Below are 22,228 nucleotides of genomic sequence, written 5' to 3' on the forward strand. Positions count from 1 at the left end.
GAGACAGAGAATAGTTCAGTGACAGCTTAAAGGGTCCCTCCTCTGAATGAATTATGGCTGATTCTTGTATGCTCGCACATTTCATTGATCACTTTGACGTCTGCTTTGGGTTTGGAGTTGGAAGCTAATCTGGTTTCAAGGCTGCAGACCTACTCGGTTTGAGCACTTTTCTGAGCACAATGGGGGGAAAATCCTCTGCCCGAGTCTGGAATAAAACTGGTGCTGTATGCATGTGTGCAAGCATGTATGGCCTGATGTGAGGCGGCAATGAGGCTTTTGGGCGGGAAAAACCGGACTTAAAAACTTTAAAGCTTTCATTCACATGCAGGGAGACATGCAATTATGTCAAGTTGCGACAAGACATGACAGGTACACTATGTTTTTCCTTGAGTTTCTACTTGTTATACAGAAAAATACCAAAAAAAAAACAACAACAACAAAAAAGAGGACAGTCAGATTTTACCATTGCACAGACAAATAATGAGACACTGATATGAATGAGTGCAAAAATCCAAAGAAATCATATGTTGTTTCTGTATAAAACTGTTTAATGTACTCCAGTATGTACATATCAAATCTACAAAATATGCACAATGTTAAAATATTATCAGCAATTTACCCCTCACTCATTTTGTGTCATAGCCCTTATTATATACAATCCCAGACTATCTTTAACCAGTTCTTAAATAGGATACATACAGGATATAGCTAACATATCACAATGTAGACCGACCAGACAATTTACACAACATACCAATATCACCAAGTTAAAAAAAAAATCAACAGCAAATGCTTTTTAAAATATTAATCTGTATGTAATTACGTCATAACAATGTTTGTGCCAAGCAGTTACCACTGTAACATGAGGTTAAAGTACAGTACATTTAAAGAATTACAGCTCAGGGCTGGGGTTGTTTTCCCTCCCGGTTCAATCAATTAACATTTTTAGTTGTGACAGGAGTGAAGGAGAGAACATTGATTTACTGCTTTCCCCACTGTCTCCTGGCGGGAGAGTGAAACAACCCCAGCCCACATGTAGTCGAGGTCAGGCATGTGTGCTCTTCTACGTTTGGTAATGAGGAAAAAAAAACATTATCCCAAATGGCCCGGCTGTCCCCATCGGTGAACGTTTTCATAGTCTAATCCCACTTTCCTTCATTCAGCAATCAATAAATAAACTTCTGCCACTTCTTCACAATTTTCCACCATCGCAAAAATCACTGCAAATGGCCAGAGGAGAGAACAAAATGACAAGAATTTGACTGCATTTCTGTGTTGTCCCGAGGGTGTCAGTGAGAGATCCTTTAGAGATCATGAAAGTTTTCTGTTACATTCAACCGGCTCCACACAGACAAAATGAAATTAATTTTTTTACACAAAAGCAATTCTTGTCAGGGGACGAGCTCTTCCCCTGGTGCTTGTAGCAATGTTTTGGCATCATTTTTGAAAGCTTAAAGTCTAAATGGCACATCTGCTTCATTTTTATCCAAACACAAAATGGTACAATTGTTGCGCGCACAAAAAAAAACTCAAAGACACAAGTCTGAGGTTCAAATAGAGTTAAACATAACATTAATCCTTCTCAGAGGAACTGCCAAATGCTGAAGGCAAACACTGAAGAGTAACCCACACTTACCCTCAAAGGTAAATTCATAATGCAACGCCTATTGGAAGAAAGTTGGAACGCTGTGTAAAACAGCAATAAAAGAGAATGTGATAACTCCTTTTGACAGATAGTCAATTGAAAACAGCATAAAATCAATATAGTTACTTTTTCCTCATCAACTTCATTGATTTTTGTACATATCTGCTTATTCTGAATTTGATGCAGCAACATGTTTCAAACAGGTTGGGAGACTGGGAAAGTAGTGGAATGCTCCAGAAACACCTGTTTGGATCATTCCACAGGTAAACAGGTTCATTGGTAACAGGTGATAGCATCATGATTGGGTATGAAAGGGGCATCCTGGAAAGGCTCAGTCGTTCACAAGCGAGGATGGAGAGAGGTTCACCACTTTGTGAACACATGACTGGATAAAGGAACACTTCCTAAAACTGCTGCCAGTAAACACAGTTTGTTTGCAAATGACTGCATTCTGTTTTCATTTACATTTTACACAGCGTCCCAACTTTCTTTGACTCTGAGTTACAACTATTGAAGGTGGCCGTAGCCTACGTACTCCATGCTCTCTCTACCGTTTGTAATCTGAACCTCTATGCAGCTTCACTTGTCTTCTCTTTGTATGAGCTGTTTTTAACGATGACAAAACCCCATCTAAGCCTAAATTCTCACATAACCTTATTTGTCACTAACTGATGATGATGATGCAGGCAGATTACAGGACTTTCAGGAACCTTTCTCTCTGAAAATAGTTTGTACTGCAGGGTTTTACTGCTGTCACCCTACACAAGAGGCAACTGTGCAGAAATACTTTCATCAGGCTGATGACTCCACGAGAAGGCACCGTTGGATTGAGGAGGAAGAGGCAGAGCTTCTAATTTTTCAGCACAGCGTTGTCAAAAAATGTCCTACTGGCCGACAGTCTTGAGACAAACTTCCAGCAGACATGTAGACAAAGAGCAGATGGACGTGAGCTTGCATGGTAACCATCAGTCCTGCTTACCATGCAAGCTCACGTCCATCTGCTTAACATGAGAAGGTAGCAGGTGGGCTGAGAAAGGTATGATGAGAGCGAGAGAAGGGTCTGCTGCATGTTAGGTGCCTCCCTGCATCCGGATGTACGAGAAGGATGGCTGTCAGACGGCTCTGATCACCCCCTGACGCTCCCAATATGAGGGCTGAGGTGACTCATCCAGCCAGGCGGTCAAGTATCTACCGATGGAGGAATAAAGGGAATACAGTGTTTTGTCTGCCTCTAATAAGCAAGTCACGGTGGCGGGGGCAGTCGCACATCAAGCAAGCTGTAGGCAAAGATGTTCCAGAAGACAGCGCAGAGCACAAACAAGCTATAGACAAAGAAAAAGATCCAAAACAGGGACTGCTCCTGGAGCCGCTGCTCGTAGTTCTGCAGGACCACCACACCCAGCGTCAGACCAACCACCACGCCTCCCAGGTGAGCTACGAAGCTGGGATTGGGGCACGGAGGGAAGGCGGGAGGGTAGAACCGCAGCCACACCGCCCGACCAAACTCTACACTCACTGTGAGTGGACAGAGAGAGAGAGAGAGAGAGAGAGAGAGAGAGAGGGGGGAAAATAGAGAAGTGTGAGTATGTATCTGGCATGAATCAAAATGTAATAAAGTTAGAGTTGCTTTTATTCTGTTAGCAACAACAGAAATGAGCTATTGAGCCTGTGACAACAAAGATGATTTTACAGGACAGGAAATTCCCTCAGTGTGGAGGAGTAGTAACACAAAGAGGGGACTGTGTATGAAAAAGACTGTGAAAGCAGAAGATACTCCGTTGATTTGTATAACTCAAACTGGATCTCTTAATGTCCAACCTGTTTTAATATTCATAAGGACACCTTACTATTGTGTAAAGACACTTAACCTTTCCTTTAATCCAATGGAGAAAGAATTTTGTCCAAGTCAGTCTGAGCTCATCAATGAAATTTCTAAATCGTTGCGATTGAAGAGCTGGAATTCCTGGCTCAAGGCCACATCTCTGCTGAGCACTGTGAGACAAGGGCAAACACGTTTTGTGGTCGTGATTCACCAGACGGCCAGAACACGAGCAGGCTAAATGATCTAAAATAAACAAAACTACGGAGGTTCCCACTGGACATTATTGTTCAGTCTTAATGTAAGTAAACAACCCACCACATCATCCAACACTTTACTTGAAGTTATGCGAAACAGAACTTGATTTTTGTTTGTATCTGTAACCCTGGAGGCAGAGGACACAAAGAAGGCCAGAAATCACTTCCAACTTTGAACCCCTCCCTCCCTTTGTGTGGCTGGTCAGTCCCGCGTTGCCTGGAATCCCACACTGCCTTGCAAAATGATTTGTGTCACATACAAAAAGAACAGGGGTCAGCTTTTCATGGCTGCATTCAGTGGTTAGACACAGGAGCGTTTGCTGAGAGATTAAATTCTGGTGATGGAGTAATGTCACGAAACATTAATTAAGTACAACTCTTCTCAAGCTGAGGCGAAAGAGGAGTGTGGTATCTCTATTCAGACTTACTGCAGACCAGAGCCATGGCCATCCGGAATAACTTAAACTGACACTTCATTCCCGACCAATTCTACAGAAAGAGACAAAGAGAGGATGGAGAATTCATGAGGGCATTTTCAAGTTCTGATCATAGAGACAGAATAAACTGTGCTACAAGGTCACATCCTCCTGACACACACACACACGCACGCACACTGACATGAAATGACATGAGATCTCGCCCTCTGTCTCAATTCACGTCAATTGTGAAAAGCCCCAGAGACACTCTGACCCGCAATCTGTTCTTGCTGTGTTAGATAATGTGATTTAAGATGAGGAGGAGGTGAGCGAACTCCTCCGCCCCAAGCCCAAGAATGTTGTGGAGGATGTGGAAGGGAGCAGAATGAGTATCTGATTATAGGGCGGCTCGCTTTTTAACAGCGGATTTCCTTGAACTTGAAATATAATTCAACTGAAAAACAAATGAATAAATGTCTCAGTATATAATAATAATAATAATGTGAGAAAGGGTGGCTGAAATGTGACTCTCTCCACCTTTCTGGCTGCTCCAGGTACCAGCACTGTAGCAGCATGAGGAGACGTGCATTAAAATCCAAGCGGCCCCGACTGGGTTTTTGCAAACAGCTCACTTGACCACAGTGAATTTGGCCTTTTAGGAGGGGGCAAAGGCACACCGCTGTAAAGGAGAGGTGCGCTGGATTTCTAACACAAGACAAAACGAGAGCATCATTGCAAAACGGAATGTGACACAATTGTTTTATCGTGATGATCCTGTTTTCAGAATCATTTAAAGTCAAAATCATGACTTTTAAATTCAATGAGCAGTAGTCGTAGTAGTGGGATTTTGTTCGCATGCCGTCACATAAACATGCACACACACTTTCTGATCTTTGGGAAGAGGATGAACTGATGGTGATGTGAGGAATGTATGGCATCTGCAGATAGAGGAGCACCTGCTGGGGCCCAGAACAGGCTTCTTTCATGATGGGGCAATGCCCTCAGTGACAGGACAACTGAATGATGTGATAAACATCTACACACACACACACACACACACACACACACACACACACACACACACACACACACACACACACACACATACACATACACAAGCACACACACAAAAACTTACCATTACTACATTGGCCAGATGTGCTGAGACCAGAGCGTACACTCCACCAGATGACCCGACCACGGGAGCCGTCATATCGGTGACGGACACCGCCAGAGACCCTGCAGTGTAGTTTGGGAAATAAACAAATGAGGGCATTGTTGTATTATCTGCATCTAAAAAGCAACAAGATACCCTGGAAGGGTCCCTTTAGCGATGACACTGAACTTTTACATCCAGTAGAAATACACAATAGCATTCAACTTTATCATTTATTTGGAGTCATATTGGTGTTCACCTGATGAGTGTAAGTCCAATAATCACCCGCCTTTTTAGCTCTGTCTTTGGTCTCTACCAGCTCCAGAGGGAAACGTGTGGCTCTTTAGCCGCTAAATGCTCCACTATGCTCACCAGCCATGTGCTAACATTGTCTGTGTGCTGTCTGGTGATGAGCAGGTGGTGCACAGTGGGGTTATCTGAGTCCTTTTGCTAAAAACAGCTGCCTGTTGCTGAAAACAACACTGTGAGAGTGGTGAAGGGGGAGTGGAGGGGAACTGCAGAGCATGGTGATACTTCTCTGTGTGTTCATCTCTATGAGAAACACAGTTCACATACAAGTACCCATGTGACCCATTGTCACAATCAAAATATTACTTACAGCCCATGAAATGACTGAAAGCTATGTCGTGGACGTGTGAGAGTATTTGCATTAGATTAGATTTGGCAACTGGCCATTTTGGGGATTCATGTATAAATATATTTTGTGTACATTTTCTTTAATGTGATACAATGCAGTACTTTGTTTATTTTAAATGTGTCTTGTGCTCCAATCTTGAGTCTTAGCTTTCATTATTCAGGAGGAAATCTGAATATTCTTCCTTTAGAGGATCACACTGTGACTAAATGGCTAATTCAGTCTTTGTACAATCTGTGTACATTTGTGCATTGAAACATCTATTGTGAATGGCATAAAGGCTGCTTTGCTTCTTGCTATTTACTGTGGGTACATCATAAATAGGCCTTCATGAATAGAGGCTTGCTCATACTTCACCAGCACATGCTGTGATTTTTGTGTAAAACAAGTGCATTCACACAAATTGGCCCGCCACAAACAGGGAACTGCTCTTTTTAGCACCTTGGTACCAATTCATTGCATGCACAAAAGACCCAATCAAGCGTTTCTATTTATTTCTATTCAAGCATTCAAAAGTTTAAATATAGGGATATTCAGAGACAGAGTCCCCAGAGGAAATGTGTTCACACTGAAGTCTGGGTGCAAGAGACAGGATGAAAGGAAAAAGCAGATGGAGATCTACTTAGTTTGACTATTAAAATATGTAATTACAAACTCTTTCATTCTCTTTTTTGATGTATTTTCTTTCCTTCTCTCTCTCCACTGTGCACACACGCCAGCCACTCTTTCTCAGTATTTCTCAGTATATATCTTTTTCCTTCCTTTATCTCCATGGCACTGACCTGTGTACATTATTGATGCTAAGTACATGAGACACATCTGCCCACGCTGCACAGGAGAGCGCATGGAGCTGCTGATGAATCGTCTTAAAGTTCCCCTCTATGTTCACCCACCTTCCCTCTGTCTCCCTCCCAAATACAAATACACTTCATTTGCATCACACACAAACGCATGTATGCTTATATACTGTACATTAGAATTTACATAGATACTCATATACAGAGTTTGGTACCACTGCCTGAGTTTGTGTCTACTGTTTTCTAACATTCAAACACTGATGCCCATTTCTTGGAGTCTTGAGGCTTGTTGTTGGTAAAGACAGATTTAGCTGGTGTTTGTGAACCGGCTGCATAAAATGTAAGTCATTTTATGGGTTTTGTGTCCATAAATCATACAGATGAGCGTCGGGACCACTCTGGGACAAGTGGCTCCCAAATCTCTTTTTCCATTTGCAGTTCTGCTCTGTTCTGCTCAGTTTCTGTGGACTGCGGAAGTGAAGAATGTGAGCGTTCAAGGTTTTATTGGTAAGTCTCAAACAAAGGCCAAATATTTCACCGCCCCATTATAAGAAAGGTAGAATAACAAAAAACACGTTCTAAACGGTAGCAGAGGTGTTCACGACATCTTTAAACTGAACTGACTACACTGAATCACTTTTGTCAAAGCGTGGGGGGAAAAGTTAATGAACTACATAGTGAACTGAAGGAAATGTTTAAAATCAGCAAAGTGATTTGTGATTTCCACCTTTAAATGTAGTCGTTCTGATGGTTATGCTTATGTAATCTTTTTATAACTGTATGTATGTATGTGTAATTGTCTTTTCAGTTTGACTCCATAGGTCAGACCTCCTGTGAATTAAATGATTATTCCACCTGCCTGGAGACCTGGATCTTTGTTGGAACATGACTCTGACTGTATTTACTGATAATCTCACTTCTTGCAGGAAGTCTAGAGCAAGGACATCCAGTATTTGCTCCATGGTGAATAAACAAAATGAACAGGCCCTCTGAGCAGGAGACCCCATTTAGATATTTAAGCCTGTGTGTGATTTTCTGGTAAAAAAAAAAAAAAAAAAAACTGGCACAGCTCAGCCGTCAAATAGCTGTAAAATCAACCAGCTAAGCTTAAGCCACATTTAGCCGACCTCGTAACTTTGTACATTAATGCCGTTGTGTGGTTTGGAAGATGCTCAGAAAACATTTAGCTCAATTTCTCCCAGCTACACTGGCTCCCTCTCTCTCTCTCTCTCTCTCTCTCTCTCTCTCTCTCACACACACACACACACACACACACACACACACACAACACGGTATATTACATATAGATATAGTATATGCAATCACAGAAGACAGAAATGGCTCTGGAGCTCTGAAGTTCACAGATATCAAATCACCATAAGGAGGGATGATAGGATAAGCCATGGCATCTCAATCACAGTGCTATTTATGGGAGTGGGCACAGCATGAGGTGAAAGACACACACACACTGGTCCACATAGACGGGTATGACAAAAATATGTAGCCTCATATATATAACAGCATGAATATGTGCAAACATACCAAAAACAGGTGCAGTACTCTGCAGACACCTACACCAGGCGAGCATGATAAAAAAACATTGAACTGCTTCCTTTCAGTGGCCTCATTCTGTCAGTGTGTTTAAGGAGTTTTGGTTTTTAATTACATTTTTACTCCATTTCTTTGGATAAATTTAACAAAAGAAAATATGGAAGTACAGAATTAAGGTATGGGCTTTTACCAAATAATCCGATAAAAAACACTGAAAATGAGATAATTGTGCGATTAAACCACTGACAGAACTATATAAACTGACAACACTGCATATTTACCACGGAGCTGTTTTATTAAAACACACACCACATCGTGCTATTCATCGCAGGGATCTCTACTGCGATCCAGCTGTTTTGCCACTGCCTTGAGATGAAGAATAGGGACGCTCAATGGACAGTCCTGAGGAAATTCAGAGATGACCGCCATGTGGTGTCTCTGATAACCCTGAGTGAGCTTAAAATCAGTGCATTGGCTTCCAACCCTGCGTTTTCAAAGGAACATGTGACTCAAAATGAAATAAAAGAACCTTTCAAAAAAGCTGGAGTTGACATTCAGCACCAAATAGGAGTTTCCTCTTCTCAGGTGTGCGAACCATAATGGCAGCACAGCGAGGTGGTGTAATAACAGCATCTGACTCACCGGGTCATTAAACACTACAGAGTAATCTAAGCTGCTAGGTGATTACACACACAAACACACACACCCACACACACTGGAATGAGCTTACACACTGTTTTCTTCTCTCTAATAGGCATACAAACTGTGCATGTGTGTGTGTGGTCTATGTTTCTGAATCTATTCTCAAATTAAAACAAAACTTTCATGGAATTACAGAAAAATTTGGTAGCAACTTTAATAAATTTGGAATAGATGTAAAATCAGGCATTCATTTTGAAAGTAACTGACCTTCAGTAATAAACTGAGTGGCAATCTGCACAAAGATAACTATTCCCTTTTAAAGTACTCGACATTACTTCCTTCCTCTATGAGCACACACACAGTCAAACACCAGGTTCAGGATGCCTCCACCTTTGTAGTTCCTATGTTTAGGAAGCGTGTCTCGGCAGGGTGACCTCCATACCTTTCATTAACTTGCTTTAATAACACTGTTGTAGTTGGACACAAACACGCACACTCAGACAAGGACAGACTCTCTCATGGTTCCTCTGCAGGCCCCAGGAGGCCTGTAGTTTTCAGGATGGAAGTGGCATCTCATTTATCTTTGCTGTTCTTCCAAACTGGGAAAGTAAGAGGAGGGGGCATGAGGGGGAATAACAGTGCACATCAGCACTCATAATGAAAGAAGTCAACGGTTTGGCTGCATCTGAACATTGATGCCGCTGTGCCTTTAGTTGACTCTGCCGTTGTGTGACATTGTGTGACTCCCTGCTCTCTCTGTTGTTTACTTCTGTGTCTACTTGTCTGTTATTCTGTTGCTGCACGCGGCTGACGCTCTTTGCGCAGGCAGACACTGTACGTTATTGTGTGTACGTTGCTGTCTGATGTCCATAAGTGAGTGTGTTTACTTGCAAATCCATCGTTACCATTAAAGTGTCAGAGGGTGTGTTGCCCCAGAGGGTCATCGACTGCTCTCTCAGTCATTATCTGACCTCTGAACTGTGACTCCTGTGTGTGCCAGCTGAGGCCCTCTCTGTTCACTATTGTTGTAATCTAGCAGTGTCAATGTGTAGCAGAATCATAAAGTCGCTGTTTGTGTTGTGACTGATTGTTTCTCTCTGTATTAATATTCTCATTTCAGTTATATCTATATCCTGAAACAATCATGTGCATAGACAGTAAATGTGAAGTTGGCTGATTCAAGTTGACCAATAAAGTACTTTTCAGGGAAGCCAAAACAATATCTGTGCATCAGATGTTTTTGTATTTTCCCTCCAACACCTAACACATAATGTCTTTCTATGCTTGAACGCACCCTCACTGACATAATGCATTCAGTGACCCCAAACCTTTACATTTTACATGTGTGTCTGCACCATAAGCTACACCCTCACTCTGTATCTCTCTTATAAGCTAACCCGACCTAAACCTGTTTCTAACCTGAACGTTAAAACCATTCGATCAGTCCTTTGAAGGCGTGAGGACGAGCCAAAATGTCCTCACAATGCCGAAATGTCCTCATAATGATGCTTTAAACCGAGGCTGAACAACACACTTAACTATCAAAAATGACAATAACAAAAAGACAACAGTACGTTATGAACAATAAACCTCACAGGAAATGATTCTTTTCCTTCCTCTTTATATGATCCCATTAAGTCAGAAATGCCATTAAAATGATCACGCATAAAACTGCAGCCCATGAAACATTCATGCGCACAGTATATGCCATATAAACAATGATAAGCAAATATCATCTTATCGCATCCTCCCACTTGCTGCTAAATGTTAAATATTCAGAGGATTGTGACTTTGGCTAAACTGCAAAAAATAAATGGAAAAAAAAAAAAAGCCCAGTCAGACACAACAAGCCCAAACATCACAGCCAACACAACCAGAACGCGCCTCCTCTCTTCCGCTGAGTGGTCGATATCTAATTAAAACAGCAGACGCGCCCGTGTGTGTGTGCGTGCGTGCGCGTGTGTGTGCATGCACGTGTTGGTCAGTGTGTGTACATAAGTGTGTGTGATTTATGGCGCGTTTCCTCCTCATTTCACTGTGAGGTTAATGCCACTGGCCACCACAGCTGGTATCCCCAGGGCATTTGTCTCTGACCCCTACATGCACACGCACAGACACAGAGACACACGCGCGCACATGCACACACGCGCGCGCGCACACACACACACACACACACACACACACGGAGATTCAGAGATGAAGAGAGAGAAAAAGAGATATTGTTTTCATGAATATTAAACAAAATCGCACTGGCTGCCATTCATAACCTCTACACACACACACACACACACACACACACACACACACACACACACACACACACACACACACACACACACACACACACTCACTGCCACGAAACATCATGTTTGCATCCCCTGAAAATCTCTAACCATCATCTCAAAAGTAGCTCAGTAATTCCACTCCAGTTATCTCATAGCTGGAAGAGTCACCTCTGGGCTCCAACTAAAGAGTAAGTGTGATCTTAAATGTTTGGTTTGGGGAAAGAAACCAACAGTGTGTGACTTTCTGAGTGTTTACTGATTCAGTGAGAATAGCAGAACACATGATCAAACACACACACACACACACACACACACGCAGAAGTGCAGACTTACTGTCTCAGCTGATCAGGGCTGAACACTAAAATTGCAACGGTGGAGCTGGAAGTGTGTGAGTGTTTGTGTGTGTGGAAAAGAGGGAGGGAAATGTCTGCAGTGAGTGTAAAAGGACTGAGATTGTAATTGTTGCATGTATTTGTGCGTGCGTGTGTGTGTGTGTGTGAGACCACACACCCACCTGCCAGCACACCACACACATAGACCAGTCCGATCCGCAGGGCTCCGTGGACCATTTCTAGAGGGACTCCCACCAACAGCTGCATGGCCATGTTCAGGCTCAGGTGTTCAATCCTGTGAAAAACACACACACGTGCACGCACGCACGCACGCACACACACACACACACACACACACACACACACACACGTGCGCGCGCACACACACACACACACAAACAAACAGAGTTAAATTAAATCCATATTTAATCACATGAGCCACAAAAATAAGAGAAATGTAATAATAATATAAAAGTGAATCATTCATTAAGTGACTGTAGTTAATTTGGTGTTAGCTGTTGCTTCTAACACCTAGACTAACCTCAGTATTAGCCTTATTCACCCTTAGGGGCTTTATGGGTCTGAAATACAGTGACATAAAATTCAGACTTGAGAACACGTTCTACAAATCTACCTCAACAGAGTCGAACGTGCATGCAGAGTTTAGTCTTCATTGTGCTCTAAGTGTTGAAAATGACATTTAAAAATGAATGTGTCTTTCCTGAGGCACTGTCCCAGTTACTCTGAGCAATAATCAACAGAACACGCAGTGACATTTTTTTTCACTTTTCTACTTTCTACTGAGGAACAGTTCCTCTGAAAGCTCTGTGGATTATTCAGAGAAACCTGGACACACATTCAGAAAAGCACTGCACTCGCCAACACGCTGTCAGCACCACCTCCACTGTACTGCTGTGGTGGAGTGAAACTCTGAGAGGCTGCGACTAATAATTATTTAATCACTGAGTAATCTATTTATTATATTTTCTATTGATCATTTAGACCATCCATCCATTTTCTATATCCGACCATCCCTTTCGGGGTTGCGGGGGGGCTGGAGCCTATCCCAGCTGTCAACGGGTGAGAGGCGGGGTACACCCTGAACCAGTCGATCGCAGGGCAACATATAGAGAAAGACAACCATTCACACTCACACCTAGGGGCAATTTAGGAGTCATCAATTAACCTAATGAGTCTGTGGGAGGAAGTCGGAGTGCCCAGAGAGAACTGATGCATGCACGGGAAGAACACGCAAACTTCACACAGAAAGGCCCTGTCCGACCCGGGGATCGAACCGACGACCTTCTTGCTGTGACTACCTGCTGCCCCACCGTGCCGCCTTCATTTAGACCATTAAATGCAAATATAGTGACTGACATCTTCAAATGCCAATCACGCTCAAGCACGCTCAATACAATTACTTGCACACAAAACACAGAAAAGACACAAATCTTCATATCTAAGAGGCTGGAACCAACGAATATTTAGCATTTGCGCTTGAATAAACAAATGAAATAACTAATCCAAACTGTTTCTAATTCATTTTCTGTTGATCAACTTTTTAATTAATCAAACTGTCTGCCTGTGTTGATGCCGGTACGGAAGATAAAATGGGTTTGCTTCATAATTTGAGCATATTAATCCCACCCGTCTTAAAAAAACAAAGCTTGTTCAGTAGCAGTTTCATGCAATTCTTACTTTTATCATTGAGTCTTCTTGCAAAAAAATGTCTACAAACACTTTTTTCAATCGACAATGCACTCATTTAGACTTTTAGACAAACCTGCAATCACGAGCAGCTTGAAAACAACTTATTTCTGCGCCAATAAAAAGCTCCATTTGTGCAGACACGGATATGATAATACACTTTGTTCGGGCGGCGTGCTTCCATTTCCTCCCGTGGGTGAGGTGTCAGATGATTGACAGGAAACACACTCAACTCTGGCACCATACAATGATAAAACACAAACTGTGACAAAATCAAATTCTGGGTTTATGGAAGTTGTTTTCCACACTGTGCAAGAGTGAAAGTGGCTTCTTCTGAAAGCAAGAAAACCAGATATCTCACTCTCTACTGACTGCACAGACATGATCAGAAATTAAGTGACTTAGATGACGGACTCAAGTCAAAATATAATAATAACCTGCCTGTCTCAGATATATCTCACATATTTTAATAAAAGTGACGATACTCAGATCAGTCACTGAGTGGAAGTGCGTGCAATGTGCGGTTTGTATTATTAACATTATTAAGACGTTATCAACAGCCTGTTTTCTCCAAGACCATATGTTTGTGTGTGTGTGTGTGTGTGTGTGTGTGTGTGTGTGTGTGTGTGTGTGTGCTTCCTCACGGACACACACACACACACACACACACACACACACACACACACACACACACACACACACAGACAGAACATCTGCTCCTTCATCAAACAACACTGTCTTGGCTATCAACAGATAATCATCAACACACTCCAGTGCACTCAAACATTACATATGAAAACACACACACACACGCACGCACGCATGCACGTACACATTGCACGATAACAGATAAAAGAGGTGCAAACATACCCAAATCTGCTCACAGCATGTGTTTCATTGTGACGTCTATAAGCAAGGGATAGCTTTGCACACACACGCACAACCACGCACACAAACACACTGTGCCCTTCACGGCCAGGAAGTCCTTCCAGCCAAACCTCAGTCAGCAGGACGGACACATTCAGATGTCACAGCAGAATCCAAAAGGACAGCCAGCTAGCATAATCTGGCCTCTCAGCCTCTTCTCCCTCCCTCATAATCTTCATCACTGTCTCGCCTCCCTCGTCTGTTTTCTCTCTGCGTCTGAGTTATAGCGTCATCTCTGTTTCACATATGCTGTAAGAGAGACGACAGGATGGGAGTGAGAGACAGAGAGACATCTCTCCTTTTTTAAGCCTCATTCGACAGTTTGGCAAACTGAACCGCTGAACGCTGTTCGTCCTGTCGGGGTATTCTGAAAACAAATACATAAAATAAGCTCAACATCAAACAGCTTCTACATCCCAAAAATGAATGCAAACATTCCCCAAACAGACAAACACACACACACACACACTCTCACACACACACACACACACACAAACACACAGACAGGAAAAACCAAGACACAGCCAATAATCTATTTAGTTTGAAACAACCCAGCCACCTCAACCACAATGCCGACAGAGGGGATCGTTCCAGTAATCACAGAGACAATGGGGGATATTGATCGGCTCGGGGAGGCCTGTCCAAACGCAGAAGGACAACTCCACTCCAGATAACAGCGGCTATCTATTTCTATACTGCTAATGAGGCTGTGAGGGATGGGCAGATTTTGCGGATGCCCACGAGAGTTCCTATTGTGTCCAGATGACCATGGTCTTTCAGGGTGCTCAACAAAAGCACTGCTTAATCTTTTCCTTTTTATTTATCACTGGTTCACAAACTACAGCCGACCTGAACAATTAGTTCATTTTTCCGCACAATTCAAGCTCTCAACTCAGTGAAACTTCAATTTACGCTTCAGCTGCATCCACCCGATGAAAAGATTTTGCTGCATTTATGAAGAGAGAGGAAAAGAGACACAATTTGGACAGTCTTTCATACAAGAAACATGAAAAAAATAGGTGCTGTTGAAGTGGACAACAGAGGGGACAAACGCGACCGGAAAGAAATCTTTTTAAGATGCAAAATGTTTAGAGTCACAGTTAAATCTTGCAGGAAGATGATCTTCCACAAGTTTTCACAGCTACTCCCCTCACACACACACACACACACACACACACACACACACACACACACACACACACACACACACACACACACACACAGAGGGAGGAGGGAGGAGGGAAAAGAGAGCGAGTCTGCATGACGCTCTACTGAGGGATGTTTTGGGGCCAATATTTACACTCTGTTTTGGTGTAGAGAATTGGGAAGGATCAGTCTAACTGAGCTGTTGATGGGATTACATGGTTTGTAGATGTGTGAAAGAGAGAATGTGTGTGTGTGTGTGTGCGTGCGTGCAGGCACAAAAGGTTTTCAAAAGGCAGCGTCACTGTTAACGATTGTAAGCAGCGAGCACTCAGTCGCAGACAGCACAGTAATGTCAGCGCTGGCGGATCAGTGGGTCAGGATGCACACAGTGTGGTGCTTTTTAATTCCCGTCCTTGACCTTTGTTAAAGGTCATTCCATCGCTGCATCAGTAACGTTTGGCATTTATCTGGAATTAGAGAATATGTTAAGGATTTTTTTTCCCTAGTACGTTAGAAGAACTGGAGCGCTTTAATTGTTGTACGACCCACGCGAGCCGTCACATGCACGAGGCTCCACGCTGACCAAGTTTACCCTTTACATAAACTTCAACCCCCCGTATGATGTGGAGGACAGAGACATTGAGAAATGCGTCTCCATGTGCCTTCTAATGGAGGTCTCTCCCAGTGGCTCCGGTGTCAGCATTACAAACAGGAGCTAATCAGTTAATCACAAATGCCCTTTGACACACAAATCTACAAAATCTACTTGACTAAATGAAATGAAAGCCACAAAATGCACTCGATAAAGATCTAACTAAGGTCAATCATCAAGGTCATCATCACATCGGTGTGCCATGTTTTTCTCGTAGTCTGGAAACTGTGGGTTCAACTCTTCAATATATCCCCACCAGCTTGTCTTGAAACATGGAGCAGACACTGAGTGGAAGGCAGCTCACTGAATCAGCAATGACTGGAGAACCACAGTGAATGAGATCTCACTTGACTGAAACCGGCAGTCAGAGTCAGAGATGACGAGGCGCGTTAGGACACAACGTAAGAGCATGAACAGGACTGAGTAACCACACACAGGAATGATAAAAGCACAGAATCATGCTAATAATCACATAAAATCAGACACATTGGTAGACTGAACATTTCTCTGTCAGACTGGATTCATTCCAACAGCCACTTCCCCTGAGGACCGCCGTCATTTCTCGATGTTCCTGTGTAATCACTGCATGCTAAACATCCCACCTCCATCCCTTTATCCTTCCATTCGTCCCTCCTAGTTCAGCCTTTAACCACACACTATCGTCCTCTGCCTCTCTCCCCAACGGCACCTCTAGGTCCTCCTAATTAAATTACCATTTTATTAGTTCTCACTATTGTCAGAGACTACATTTACCCAGAAGGGTAATTACACCTGGATGACCTGGCCTGAACTGACAATAAAATATGTCTTTAGTGTAGAGGAGAGGAGAGGAGAGGAGAGGAGAGGAGAGGAGATGAGAGGCTGTAGGCTGCAAAACTATTATGTTAGGTTTTATCAAATTATCTGTCAAGTCAATATTTAGTGGTTCCTTTTAGCAGACGAGTGTGATTATGGAGACAAATGCTCCCCATGCTCAGATATGAGAGCAGCATTGCAGTATGTACACATTACACCAATAATCTAATAATAATCGCTCAATTAAGAACTTACTTAGGTTTCCTACATGATTATTTGGCACTTGCTTATTTATTTTGTAACTTCTCATACAGTCGATTCTTGAACTGCATCCAAAGCAGCTCAAAGAGCATCATTTGTCCAGCTCCTTGCTTATGTGCGTTTTTCCTTCATGAGTGAAAAGCATCGAATTGCTTTTAGTTGGTTTGTTTCAGTGAAAATTAACTGTGTATTTTTGCGAATAAAATTGATATGTAACAAGCTCTGACTCTGAATTTTTTTTAAGGTTATAAGCTTGAACCACCCGAGGCATCTCAGATATGCAGTACCTGTAGTTCACATTTATCAATATGTAATTTCCCCTATCACAACACTGACGTGCACAAACTGTAAAGGATGAGTTCAGGTCATGCAAAATGTGTCATTGAGGCATTTCCAGCATCCCAAATCTGGCTGCTGACAGTTACAGAAACACTCAACTGTGTCCACGGGAACTGCGGCGTGACCTAATGCTTGTAATTACAAATCCGATGGCGAGATGTGAACTCACCCAGTGTGCATGAAAATGTAGCTGAGGTACCTCCAGGCCTGGACTCGGAGCTGGGGGTGGTACAGTAAAGGACTCTTCAGGAAAGATGGGCTGGACACCTGCAGGACCAAGCGGTCCAGCTGGAAGCCATAATACATGAACACGGCTACCTGGGGGAGCACAGATGGGCGAATACAGAATGAAAAAAAAAATTGCAACACCAATAACTTGAATATTTTGAAACCTGCGTTGTTCACATCCATATTTACATCAGCTAGCTGCCTCTTCTTTCCTGCCTTTTGCTGGTACATAGCTGCATGTTTTCACTGCACTGAGTGTCAGTGGAACAGCATAAAAACAGAGGTCATATCATGACTGACTGTCAGTATTTGAGGTCGATAATTTGACTAGCACATCTGTAATGTCAGATGAAAATTGTTTTGCACAACCTAACATGTAGAGGCCATATTGGATTGCAGATACATGCATAAAATGACTGTGCAGAAAAATATCATTTGGCAAGATTACAGTATCGTGACAACTATGGACAATCCATCCTCTTCCTCATGTTGTGTGGATTGCATGCTCTACATATCTGCATTACCACCTCCTACACTCAATGTTTACATCCCCGTGCTTGTGTGCGTACATGTGTATGAGCCTGCTGATCAGAACATGGCTCTGTAATGGCAGCAGTCAAAAACCCCGCAGTGCTCTTTTAATAAGAGAAGGTTTGGATCAAACAGTATATTGGTCTTATGCTCCCAACAATGTACCTCAGCAATGGTGATAGCCAGGATGAGCCAGGGTGGGGGACAGTAGGTGTAGCTGTCGAAGTACCACTTGCGGTCGACCTCACGGGGCAGCGTCTCGTAGGCGACATGTCGGACCAGCCGCTGGGACAGCCCCAAGCCTACCTCATCTCTGAGACTGCAGCCTTTGAGCTGCCGGCTCCCCTGCAGGATGGCCCTCCGGAAACTGTTAGAGCGTTTGTTACTCATCTGGAGAAAGGAGGAAGGAGGAGAGGAAAGTGATGAAGGGGTTTAAAGGGAGGTGCAGGCAGGAAATGGAAGAGTAGACAGTGGGAGAACGGAGAGGGAAGGAGAGAGGGGTGAGAGGCAGGTCAGAGAGTTTCAATGCTTTATCGTCGCTCGTGCAGCAGGTTTTTACTTTCATGAGCAAACTGGAAACATGTAAATGAGTTGTTTCATTTAACAAGTGAACACTTCAAGATACTTCAGTTTGTAAAGTATATTCCCAAACTGCTTAATGTACATCTGGAGAATCAGCACACTCTGGGTACAGGCCACGAACACACACACAGACACACACAGAGACGCACGCACACACACGCACACGCACGCATGCGCACGCGCGCACACACACACACACGTTTCCTGTCAGGGACATTAAATAGATTTACATTCATTTCCCAGAGACTTACTCTGAGCATTACCGTAACCATGACAAACCTGAACGTTAAGCTAAGTCTTCATCCTAAAATCTAATGTCTGCGTTATGGGACTCGTGTTTTGTCCCCATAAGAATGTTGAATGTCTACAATGACAGCTATATGGCCCGACAACAGGAGTAAAACACACACACACACACACACACACACACACACACACACACACACACACACACACACACACCAATCCTCCTCACTCCAGCAGACTGACCGACCCCTCCAACTTCACCACGGCAACAGAATGCCTGTATCATCACCTAGCAACCACCAAACCCTTCTCTACATCTTTTCCTGCCGATGAAGAATTGATTGACAGATATAAGCAGATATTATTATACAACGATAATAATACATATATATCATATACTGTTTTTCATTTTGTAAACATACTAATTATATACCTCACTACATATTTGATATATTCTGTTATATATTATATGTCATAGATTTTTTCTTCATATTCTATATTATATTAATATTATCTCTCTAAAAATGCAGTCAAGCACTTCATACTTCGTCACTGTTAACATGAACTCACTGACTCTGCTAAGAAAACTCTACCATGTCATTTTTATATCCTATTGCTCCTGTGAAGGTAATATCTTTTATTCTATTACCATTTCAGTTTTATGTACCTCTTATTATTTCTTGTGTTCATTCTCTATCCATCTGTCTTTGCCCACTCAGGATCAATAAAGATTTATCTTCTCTTATATACTGTATGTCCATTTATTTATAGGTGGGGACCTCACAAGACGTCCATCACTCAGAACCATTCAGTGATGGAGGATCCTGTCAGCCAGTGTAATTTTTTTTAAAACCTGACAAAATGACTTTTCTGCTCTGGTTTCAAAAGCACTGTCATCTCTTTTTGATTTAGTTTCTTGCGGACAGGTGAGGACACGTCCACACAGAGGATCCTTAACTTTAACATGTTAAAATTGTTCATAGACCTCGCTTGGGGTTGATTGAACGACAGGAACACGCTGTTACGGCCCTGCTGGCCGTTTGCTTTGAGAAAGGGGGTGTGTGGTTTGATACAAACGAATCATTGTTTTTTCCGAGGTAATCAGCTGATCCAGCCTTTCAATTAGACTGATGGTGAACACCTGGGCCGGTGCATGGAAGGAGTTAAATGCTGTGGCTGATTGGCGTCTGGTCGCTTGGGGCTTCTCTCTTCTCTTCGCTGCTTGGCGCTGCTTTGGCTTGGCTTGGCGTGGCTTGGCTTGGTGTGGATCGGCTCGGCTCGGCTCTTCTCTTTGCGGCTTCGCTTGGCTCTGCTCTGCTCGACTTGTTTCTCCCGACCAGCGCCTGTTGTTCTGTTTATATCTTTAGTTGTTAAGTTTCTTTTGTGTAAATAAATATATTTTGTATTTGGCTTCGCTCTGCCTTTTTTTCGTTATTTGTCATTTCCTTTGAGCCAGGTCATGACAACGTCCTTGACATTTAGATGCAGAAATAACGAGAGCATGTGCATTTATTCCTCGTCCCAAAGCTACAGCTGAAAATGCAGTTAAGAAAAGTGAGAAAAATTGTTTCCAAAGGTTTCAGCTGCTGGTTTGGGAATCAGGTTATTTTTTTATTAAGCAATGAAGCAATACTGACGTGTGCATGTTAAATATATTTCCTATTTAACACACAATATGAGTGAATATGACAAGAAACACATCCACAGAGGGAACAACAGAACAGAAAATATTACTGATACTCATACGTGTTTGTATCAACTAAAATGTCAAATCAAAAGAAGAAAAATAAATGCTGTTCAAGGTTTGACTTTGTCACTGTTAAGAGCAGCTGATGCAAACAAACAACAAAAAAAAAGGGCCATATCTTTGCATGGATGTGGTTTATGTGGCGGCCCCATCACTGCTGTCTCCAAGCTTTGTGCCTTTTATTACACTCGCTGTGTGTTTTTTTAAGATTCACCATGGAGATGCAATGAGTCCTGTCCCACTTCTCTGCCACAGTCTCCTTACCTCTCTGTCTGTCTCCCTCTTTCCCTCCTTCCCCGATCTCTTCCTTACTCTGCTGCAAATTGGATAAATGTAATGTGGCGATGAAAGTGCAGGAAAAGGTGGATAGCTGCTGCGACTTCAAAAGCTGCAACTTTAAAAGTGTTGCCTGTGTATTAAAGCTGTGACTGATGTTTATTAAAGCACAAGAAAAGCCTTTTCAGAGAAATAAGGGACGTTTTCATTTGAAGATAGCCGACATATTTATCTGTGAACAACTTGCAAATAAAGGTACGTATCACACATTGGGTTCAAACACAGTAAAGAGGAAATGCTGATAATAAGAAGACGGATGTAAAATCAGAATATCAATAAAATCTCTGTGTGAGCCGTCAGCTGTCGGTTCTTCTGGTACTGTTTAATGGGACATTTAGTGTCTCTGCATGGATCGCTGTTTGGTGATAAGCTTCAGAAAAAGCCAATTATTTCAGCCTTGATGTTAGGCACAGAGAGCGGTGGGAAAATGATTATGGGTTACCATGGCCACTTCCAGACCACACAAAACACACACACACACACACACACACACACACACACACACACACACACACACACACACACACACGCAAACACGGACCTCCCCCAGGCTCCATAAAGACAGTCAATTCTTCCTGTGAAGTGACTGCAATTCCTCTCCTCTTTGTACGGCAAGAAAGAAAGAATGACGTTCTGTCTGTTTACCCACTGGCGAGGGGAGAAGGGAGAGGGGAAGAAAGGAGGTGAAGGGTACAAATGGGTGTTCGGCCGGCAAGAGACAATTTCACAGCCTGTTCAATGGAAAGCACAGTCAGAGGAGAAGGACAGGCCAGAGACAGAGAGAGGGAGAAACAGATGGATAAGAAGGAGACAGAGGAGGACAGATGGAAGAAGGAGGTAGAGGATGAAAGAGGGAGTAAAAGCAAAGCTGTATTAGCTTTATCACAGAAATACTTGAAACATACGTGGACACCTGAGCAATACTCCCCTTATGTCCCCGTGGGCATTATCATGCTGCTGTAACAGCCTCCATTCTTCTGAGAAGCTTTCCAGAAGATTTTGGATCCAGGCTGAAGGGATTTGCTCCCATTCAGCGACAACAGCAAACAGCGCTGCGTTCAAAAAATGCATTCGACCATCCAGGAAGCCCAGTTTTAATAATAGATCCATGAGTTACAATCATTTTATCCTTTGTCACAACAATCAGCAGCTAAACATTAGAAATGCAGCCTTCAC

General features: G+C 42.8%; 1 protein-coding gene across 2 annotated transcripts in view; it reads right to left on the reverse strand.

Moving 5' to 3' along the window:
* Positions 1-535: 535 nt before the first annotated feature.
* Positions 536-22,228, reverse strand: part of rhbdl3 (rhomboid, veinlet-like 3 (Drosophila)) — a 60,454-nt gene continuing 38,761 nt past the window's right edge. For both annotated transcript variants that reach the window (XM_070987105.1, XM_070987096.1), the window contains exons 5-10: positions 18,307-18,531; positions 17,552-17,700; positions 11,738-11,850; positions 5,276-5,376; positions 4,150-4,210; positions 536-3,160 (exon numbers count right to left, since the gene is read on the reverse strand). In XM_070987105.1, coding sequence (XP_070843206.1) covers positions 2,889-3,160; positions 4,150-4,210; positions 5,276-5,376; positions 11,738-11,850; positions 17,552-17,700; positions 18,307-18,531 — 921 coding nt within the window. In that variant the 3' untranslated portion in view covers positions 536-2,888. The remainder of the gene's footprint in view (positions 3,161-4,149; positions 4,211-5,275; positions 5,377-11,737; positions 11,851-17,551; positions 17,701-18,306; positions 18,532-22,228) is intronic.

Source organism: Chaetodon trifascialis, chromosome 2 (assembly GCF_039877785.1).
Source record: "Chaetodon trifascialis isolate fChaTrf1 chromosome 2, fChaTrf1.hap1, whole genome shotgun sequence".
In the NCBI taxonomy this organism is placed as follows: domain Eukaryota; kingdom Metazoa; phylum Chordata; class Actinopteri; order Chaetodontiformes; family Chaetodontidae; genus Chaetodon; species Chaetodon trifascialis.